General features: G+C 34.6%; 1 protein-coding gene across 4 annotated transcripts in view; it reads right to left on the bottom strand.

Annotated features, from left to right (window-relative positions):
• The window catches only part of LOC145287777 (uncharacterized), a 175,599-nt gene that overhangs the window by 33,633 nt on the left and 131,966 nt on the right, over nucleotides 1-10,000 (bottom strand). For all 4 annotated transcript variants that reach the window (XM_080135603.1, XM_080135600.1, XM_080135602.1 and 1 more), the window contains 2 exons: nucleotides 8,995-9,169; nucleotides 3,037-3,293 (listed from right to left, as the gene is read on the bottom strand). In XM_080135603.1, coding sequence (XP_079991729.1) covers nucleotides 3,037-3,293; nucleotides 8,995-9,169 — 432 coding nt within the window. The remainder of the gene's footprint in view (nucleotides 1-3,036; nucleotides 3,294-8,994; nucleotides 9,170-10,000) is intronic.

Genomic DNA, 10,000 nt, shown 5'->3' on the forward strand with positions numbered 1-10,000 from the left:
ATCTCCTTGAAATATTCCACATTTAATGCCAACCTGCCCCATCTCCTCTCTATTTGCTGTAAGCACCGATTTCCATTGAGCCATACTTTTCTCAAAAAGCCCTACCACACTCTCAACAACCTTCATCATCAATAGTGTTTCACGTATCCATGAATGAGGAACCATGTCATAAGCCTTTCTGTAATCGATCCACACTACGCTCAGATTCGTCTTCTTCTTTGCATCCTGCATTAATGCTTTATCAATTAGTAGTTGCTCTCTGGTACCTCTCAAGCCTTTCCAATATCCCTTCTGTTCGTCAGAAAAATACCATTACTCTCAAGATGTTCATAAATTTTCTCCGCAAATATTCCAGTCAGCAGTTTCCACATCAGTGGTAGGCATGTAATTGGTCTATAATTATTGGCATCTGTTCCCTTTGCAGGATCTTTCCTAATCAGTGTTGTTCTTCCCTTCATAAGCCAATCAGGGACATCTCCCGACTCTACAACCCTTTGCAGGGCAGCAGCTATAGGTGGATAAAGGCATATAAACTGTTCAAACCAGAAGCCCATCATTCCATCTGGACCAGGTGCCTTCCAGTTTGTCATCTAACATGTGCCAGCCTTAACGTCATCAATGGTTATCTCAACGTTCTTCATCTGCTGCATTCCTGATAGCCTTTCTCTGACCTCTCCCAACTAGCTAACCTTATTATATCGCCATTCGACAGAGCAAATCCCACTCCAGAACTTCCTGGCATCTTTTGCATTTGGAGTGCTGTTATTTCCCGCCTGTTTACTATCATTTAATTCTTTATACAGCTGAGACTGATTGTTCCGGAAAAGGTTATTCTGCCGAAACGCAACACTTTTTCCAACAAAGTTATGAATTTTCATACCACTAGTGTGAATCTTCTCTTTCAACATTGTTAGAACGCTCATGGTTCTCTTTTCCAGCAATCTATACCTCCTTTCAAGCTCGTCCTTAGCTTTCTGTTCTAGTTTAACTCCTTTTCTTATTTCTTCGATTCTACCAATGTCTTTCCGCCAACGGTTAATACTTTCTTCAAGCCGCCTCTGCCAGTATAGCTTTCTATCCTTCATTTCTCTCTTTTTCTTCTGCATTAAGCCAAGACGATTTGCAATAACGTATGACGCTGTTTAATGATTTTTCTCCGATTCTAATATTAGAATCGAAAGTTCACACTTCTAGCTTTACTCGAATAAAATTAAAATGGTTACATAATACCTTTCCTTATGAGATCGGATATTTTTGGTTGGTTGGTTGGTTGGTTGGTTGGTTGGTTGGTTGGTTGTTTTTGTTTTACGGCATACCAACCCTTTTCAGGTTATTTAATGCCAAATCTAGTGATTTTGAACAAAATATTTTTAATAAAATATTTTTTTTCAAATCAGCTTCTATTTAACCCATAGTTAGGACCCCAACAAGTACTACCACTCCTGGTCAGAGTGGACCTGGGAGCAACGGCAATTAAGGGGTGGCTCCACACTCTCCAAAGCCCACAAGCTGGGCCTCACCACTAGTTTAAGGTCATATCCAAGATCGGATATTTTTGGGATGAGAGTTCTTTCTTACAGAATATCACTTTTTAGTAAGTGTTTTCAAATGTCCATCTTCCTTAATGTATGCAACCTTCTTTTATTTCGGCTATTTGTGCAATTTTTAATATTTGCTTGTCTCTGATGAGTTGTATGATGGCAAAATAGATTATATCATCTATCATCAACACAAAACATGTGTAACACATTTATGGGAAATATATATAAGTAAAATTATTTAAAAATAAAAAAGGATAAAACATAACCAATAATCATGACTTTGTATTTGTTTATTGGAATGTTGGTCACCAATATATATATATATATATATATATATATATATATATAGGAGAAGGAAAGTATTTCTTCGAAACTCCACGGATTAAGGACTATCCACTTATCTAGTGTTTCCTTTTCAGATTAAATGTTTTTAACTCATTTCAAAGTGTTTTTTAACATGTTTTATTAACTGTTTGCTCGTATATATATATATATATATATATATATATATATATATATATTCAAGTTTGAGATGTTCAAAAGTCGGGATTAATGAAAACAACGAGGTTGTTAGATAGTGCTCAATAACAAGAGCAAAATATATTTTTTATATTTGAGGGTAAACAATTAGATATGGTAACTGTTTACCCTCAAACATAAAAAAGAAAATATATATATATAATATATGTGTGTGTGTGTGTGTGTGTGTGTGTGTGTGTGTGTGTGTGTGTGTGTGTGTGTGTGTGTGTGTGTGTGTGTGTGTGTGTGTGTGCGTGCGTATTGGCAAAAAGACATTATTCAAACACGTCGGATTGAACACGACAGAGTAATTCTTTTTCCGATTTTTCTGGATATCTTTTCCATTTGCCGAGCGGTCTTTTTTATTTCAGCTGACATGTTGTATAAAATGGCGCCCAAAAGTCGTTGTTCCGCCACATTCTTCTCAAGCGCTTTCTATCGGTGCATCCGATTATCATCAGGGGCGATTGTTGTTGTTATCGTTTTCTTAGTTTCCTGCTAATCATACTCTGCCGAACATATCACAATAGTAATTACATTACAACATATATTCATTTTTTACGTCATGTTAAAAATATTTTAATATCTATAAACATATGCTTAGTGTTACCTCATATTCGAGGACGTAATTCAGGACGTAACTGCAACAGCAACTCTGAACCATGAATTTAAGTATTTTCAAAAGTTTCTTACTGCTACATCGTCATACTCTCTCTCTATATAAAAGATATGTTATTGTTTTTTTGTTTTTGTTTTTTTATTAGCGATTCTGTTGTATTTCATTGTTTCGCTTACCTAAGCGATTAGGAAGTTACCTGCCCTTTATTTACGTCACCTGGGGGCGTATTCTTTTATTATTTATTATTCTGGCTAAACTTTTAACAGGGATCGGCAGCTTGAAGCTTTACTGGCTGAATCTAGCGAGCTTTTAATCAATTGAGTGTTTAAAAACAAAAATGTAAGTTTTCAAAATTACCTTCGAAAAAGCTTTTGATAATTCAAAAGCCGTTCGTCCAGCACTAATTCCAATGACAAGTGCTGAATCGGCGTGAAACGACCCTTGGCGAAAGATAGCCATCGCCATTTGGGCCGAAGCCGCCGACAGTGGTTTTCTTATTCCGAATTCAAGTTCAAGAATTCCGCTAATATTCGCCTTCTCATCGAACACATACTGCTTGCTGCTGCTGGTGGCTGTCCAAGTTTTCTCTTCCGAGTTGACGATGTCTTTTCCCCCTAGATAAGTCAATAAGTCAGGAATAATTAGCGTTTCTCCACAAGTATCAAGTGACAACAAGATCAGCAATAACAAATAAAATCTTATAAACAAATAAATCTTCGAATTTTACAGAAAAAAAAAATTTTGGAAATAAAATTAACTTTTTTTTTTTATATTATTTAATTGGAATTCATTATTGGGATGAGTATTACTCCTTGTGTATTGTCCTTATCTTTTTTTATTATTATTTCATCATGTTTCCGGCCAACTATTCCTCTGGCGTTCGGGGCCCGTGACGCAGTGGATAGAGACGTGAAATCTCTACGGTTCCAGGTGAGAATTGTCTGAAGATAGCGGTTTCAATCTTACCCAAAGCCGGCCAGAGACTTACTTGGTCAAATCGTGGTGAGACGACAACAATGGATGACAGTAATTGCTGAGAATACAGTTAGGAGATTCAGAGTTCCTATCCCGTCGCGGTTACCACCTGACGAAGGCCAGAGGAATAGTTGGCCGAAACGTTGTGAAACAACAACTAAGAAAGATGAGGATAATAGTCCGCAATAAATAAACTTTTTTTGTAAAAATACGAGATGCTTCCAATAAATTTCCAAACTTTTTTCCTATATTGATAGGACAACCTTTTTTATTGATAGTACAAACATGAAACTCTAGTCCCCTTCGAAGTAATCTCCTCCGGCTGCAATGCATTGTACCGTTCTAACAACTTCTGGAAGACCCCATGAAAGTCTTCTTGTGCGAACGTGTCAATGACCCTCGTCACAGCCTCCTTCACCTTTTCAATTGTCTCATGACAACAGACTCTAAAGTTTTCCTTGAGCTTAGGGAATAACCAAAAGTCACAGCGAGCAAGTTTTGAAGTATAGGGAGGGTCAAGAACTGTCTGGACGCCATCTTGATCAAATAGTCTGTGGACTGGTGCATTCGTACAAACTTTCTGCATCTTCAGTTTCTCACGAATAATTGCGTGTACAATTCCCACGCTGACATCGAAATATGCACTTATTGTCTCACGACGATCCTTATCCATGAAATTCTTTATTTGGTCAATAAACTCTGGTGTTCTGACGTCCTTACTCCTCCCACACATCTTATCCCTCACAGACTCCTGCCTTCCTTGAATCCCTTATGCCACACAAAAAATAATGCCCAATTCACACAAGATGGTTCAAAAGCAGTCTGAAGCATTCCATACGTTTCCGTGACATTTCTTTCCAAATTTAAGACGGAATTTTATTGCATATTGTACTTCTAAAGTGTGCTCATGTGCATTTTTGAAATTAATCAGCTGTGACGATTAGGCTTTAGTAGGGCGTATTCCAATTCCTGTTGTAGCTGTTCATTTGAACCTGAAATAATAAAAATCAATGCCATCTCATAAGATGTATAGCAATAAAATATTGAAATTTCAAAAGTCTACGACAATTTTAAATCCCTGTACAAAAAGTCTGGAAACCTATTGAAGACACATCATATCTCAAGTTTTTTTTTTTTTTTTTTTTTTTTGGAGGGGGGGGTCTATATCAATCGGAAAGCATCTGAATTCACAATTTCTTCACAATAACTATTAGTATCGTTGAAACGTCTAATATGAGAGAAGAATTACTTCAAAGCAAATATTATTAAACTAGCAGGACCTGTGTAAATTCCACGGAATTAGAAATATATTTAACCTACAAATATATATTTTGATAAAGCTGATATTTTTCTGAATAATGCAAAACATTAGTTTTTTTGGGGGGGAGGGGGGGGGCAAAAAACTAATAACCTCAAGCAAATATGAGTCTATTAACATTTTTATGAAAATGGTGTCCATCGTATCTTAAATATAGAACTGACCCAAATGAGATAAATTACAAAGTAATATTGTGCTACATAGTTCAATACAAATAATAAAATCACATTACATAGTATTGCTGACACGTCTAATATGAAAGAATCATTAATAATGCACTTTAAAGCAAATATCAGTTGTAAGGGTTCTCAAGCAGAAATTGTTTCACTTGATAAAAGATAAAAAGAGGAATTGAAAATTAAATAAAATAGATAAATTAAGATTTAAAAAAAATGTATAAAAACTCTCTCAAGGAAAGAAAAGGATCAAATTTTCAAAGTAATGCTGTATATATCCCGGCAGCCGCCAAATCACCCGATAATCAGCGTCTAGATTTGCGGCGCGCGAATTCGTAGTATTTTTAGAATCTTAGCATGGCAACAATCCATCGTCCAATCAAATTAACCCTTTTGCTATTAGGTGTGTAGGGTTAGGGTTGTAGGCGTGTATGCGGAGGCGTATGCCATGCGTGAGAGATTGACAGTAAAGGATTGTATTGACTCCAGCCCACCGCCGTGAACGGCAAATAGAAATAAGCAAAGGAATTCTTATTTTCTAAAAAGAGGAGACAGAAATCGAACCGAATTCAAACGCCGACTCGAAATCTATACGAAGTTCCACCCATGAAATCGTTAATAAAATTCACATTTTTTTTTTTTTTTTTTTTTTTTTTGCAATCCGTCCACATTTGGTAGAAGAATATTTCAATCTATGCAAGCTCAAATTTTTACATTTTGACCATTTAGCAGCTATTTTTACCAGCTAAAAATCTAATCAAATTAGTTCTACAGGTTCGAATCCCCTATATATCAAGTTTAATGTCCGTGGACCAAAAATTTACAAAGTAGTTAAGTATAGACTGTGTCGCACACATATAGACAAGGTCGCATATATATATATATATATATATATATATATAATTACATTGTAACGAGTGATGTAACCCACTTTCCAGTTTGCTACATCCGGTTGTGCATGTGTGCATAAACATTAACCCATAACAACATAAACAAATAAACACAAATCGCTTCTTTTGCAGATTTTTACCTGCGCACTGAAATATTAACATTATTTTTTCGAAATTATTATTTAACATGAGAAGAGTGGGGTGTTTTGCAACTATTCTTTATTACAACTATACTATCGCTATTTTCTTACAACTAAACAACTTTAACCCGTTGACAAACATAAGAACAATTGTAGTAAAGCCAAGACTACAACTACTACTACTACTACTACTACTACTACTACAACTCTCTATCCGTCCCTTTTCCTTCCTTCCTTCCTTCCTTCTTTTTTAGTTTTTGTTTACATTTCTAGATACAAAATAATTGTGTGAGGACGGTGAATTTGTTGACACATTTACTAATCTGTTTCAATATTAGTTTTATTTTATTTTATTTATTTAGGTTTTACTTTTTTGCTTCAGATTTTATTAATTATTTTCTTTTTTTAGATTTTAAGTTTCTATAACTTTGTTGAAGGATTCCAATATGAGTTTGTCATTCTTATACTTCTCATAGGTAGGTTTTTGCTGCTAAATGACTTTCGTCGGCATTCGATTCGTAGGAAAATCATGTTTAATTTTCGATTTTTGAGCGATTATTCGGAAAAATAGGTAATTTTACACGAATAAGGAGAATTTTTTTTTCATGTTTGAGTGATCCATCCATGATTTTTCATTTTAATATACTTTCATAGAAATGTTTCTGTTATGTCAAAAAAAAAAAACTATTTTCTTTACGTCACAAGTGTCACACTCATAAATTCCATAGCTAATATAACATACTGACCCAACGGGTCACGGGTAGTCTAGTATACAAGCGATAGTTGACGTTATGATTATTTGAAAAGGAAAACCAAGAATTTATAAAATAATGTTAATCAACGTTTCGTCCCTATTTCAGGGGACATCCTCAGGATTTTCGAGGCAAAAATGTAGAAGAAAATGATCATAAACCACATGCGAGTGAACATGAAAAAAGTCCTAAAATCCTTCCCATTCTTGGCAGAATCTACACGTGTGCATGTGGATATATATATATATATATATATATAGTATACGGTTCTCATCAGATCACCAAAGTTAAGCAACATTGAGCCTGGCTTGTACCAGATGAGTGACCATTTGCGACTTCTAGGTGCAGTACGTGCTTTCCGCTTATCTCGGCATTGCTTCCAGTCGTCCTGAACTTCCACTTACTACAGGCATTCAACAATGTCGACTCAGGAGAGGTGTGGTTGGAAATTGTGCAACTCTTGCCAAAAAATTCCATGCGCAAGCACTGTTAGAGTGGGTATCCATAGTCTATCAAGACATAAAAGGAAGCCACCACACACACACACACACACATACATACATACATACATATATATACATGTATATATACTAGCAGTTCAACCCAACTTTGCTTGGACCCTATATGTGAATACACTTTACTTGTCCTATATGTGAATACACTTTATGTAAGAATTCAAATGTTTAGACTAAAATTTGCCTGAGTAATTTTGTAGAGACCTCAGAGGTCAATTGTTTTAACTTTGACCCCAATTTTGACCCCTTAAAGTTTATCATTTTGGTCTCAAATCAAAATAAAACGTTTGACCCATGTCCAAGTTACCTACATCTAAAATTTCAAGTGTTTAGACCCAAAATTGGTGAAGGAATTTGGTAGAATCTGCAAAGATCAATTCTTTCAACTTTGACTTTTTGGCAGCAAAATTTTCGCCTCAAAACTGATTAAAATGCTTGCCGCATGTGTGAATATCCGTTATATATAAATTTCAAATGTTTAGACCTAAAATTGGCTGAGTAGTTTGCTAGACACTGCAAAGGTCAAATCTTTTGAACTTTGACCCCTTGGCAGCTCAAATTTTCGCTCCAAACCGATTAAAAAGCTTGACCTATCTTTGAATAACCTTTCAAAGGCTTAGACCAGAAATTGACTGTGTAATTTGGTAGAGACCGCAGAGGTCAATTTTTTTTTTAACTTTGACTCAATGTTTATCTCTAAACATTAATTTGGGGGGGCTCAAATCAAATTAAAAAGTTTGATCCATGTCAAGTAACCTACAAAATTTCAAGAGTTTGATAGAGTTTTTAAAGGTCAAATCGTTGAACTTTGACCCCTTGACAGCCAAATTTCTGGCCGAAAACCACTATAAAAGATTCTTCCAAATCTCAATACTCCTTATATCAAATCTCGAGTCTGTAGACCGAAAATTGACAGAGTAATTTGGTAGGGAAATGTACACAGACACATAGGTAGGCATTTTCACTTATATATATATGTGTGTGTGTGTGTGTGTGTGTGTGTGTGTGTGTGTGTGTGTGTGTGTGTGTGTGTGTGTGTGTGTGTGTGTGTGTGTGTGTGTGTGCGTGTGTACTAGCTCATTGCCCGGTTGTAAAATATGTTTAAATATATTTTAATTTATGCTTATTTCGTATTTATTAGTATAGAGCCAATTTTCTATTTATTATATTGTACCCAATATATAGCAGTTATTTCAAAAACTGAAAAAAAAAAATGACATGAGTCCTATCAACTAGAATAAAAGCCAAAACATTTAACACATATGCGCATGCGCACACACACACACACACATACACACACGTGCGCGCGCACACACACACTGACCAGGTCACTTTTATATATAGGATAGATTAGTAAAAATTGTACATTTATTCAAATCAGATGTTATATTCATTTGCCTCTGCTCAAAATCCACCAATGTTTTTGTCATTTTTGTTTGTATTATTCCAAGAGTAGTGATCGCAAGAGAAGTCAATTCACTCTTTACTAGTTTTTTTTGTTTGTTTTTTTTTTGGGGGGGGGGGCAAAGAGTCAAAAATATTTCTTAACCATTTTGTGCGTTTCCATTCTCCTGTATAACAGCGCCGACAGTTATAGAAGGAATGCGAGTAGACGGTTCCAAACTTCTGGCCAGTCGGAATCCAGCATGCTGAAAGAAATGCCGACGGAAGCCAAACCGACTAAAGGAAGAGGCCACGTTCCCAGTAGAGATCCAAGATCCACCCTTAAAATGAAAAAAAAAAAAAAAAAAAAAAAAAAAATTTAAATACATACGTCATTAAAACAGAATGACGTCACGCAACCTCCTCCAATCAAACTCTTTTGCTGTTGAATATTAAAAAGATATTAAAATTCCACAGAATGATAACTTAAATCTTACTCGGAAGCTCGGGAAATAAAGGAAGTTCCATGACGTTCGACAAATTTTTTATTTATTTTTATTTTTTTTTTTTTTAATTATGGACTTACTATAAAAATCGACCCTAATAAAAAAAAAAAATAGTTAATTTCTTAGATGCAACATTAAACCTTACAAACTCTACTTTTGAACTTTATCAAAACCAAATCAATCTGTACTATATGTCCATAATGAATCAAACCATCCTAAGTCGATTTAAAATCAATAGTCCCTAATGTCTCTTTAAAAATATCTAAATTATCTGCTAACAAATCTATATTTAATAAAAACACAAAATACTACAATGATGCCCTTAAAAACTCAGGATATAAAACACAAAAAAAAAAACTGATATAGACTACAATAATTATAATAAACCTAGTAAAAACATAGTGACCTATAATATGGCCATGTCAACCCACAAAATAAATTACAAAAAAAAATCAGACCGCATATATATATATATATATATATATATATATATATATATATATATATATATATATATATATATATATATATCTTCATAAGTTTTAGTTTCTATTCAAACTGATGCACCCAAGTCACATGGATATTTTTTTTTTTGAAACCACAACTTGATAATATATAAGAATCGATAGAAAATTGACTCGATAATAATGTATATGCTTATTTCGT

Source organism: Euprymna scolopes, chromosome 11, assembly GCF_053919585.1.
Source record: "Euprymna scolopes isolate OS-2025 chromosome 11, ASM5391958v1, whole genome shotgun sequence".
Taxonomy (NCBI): Eukaryota; Metazoa; Mollusca; class Cephalopoda; order Sepiida; family Sepiolidae; genus Euprymna; species Euprymna scolopes.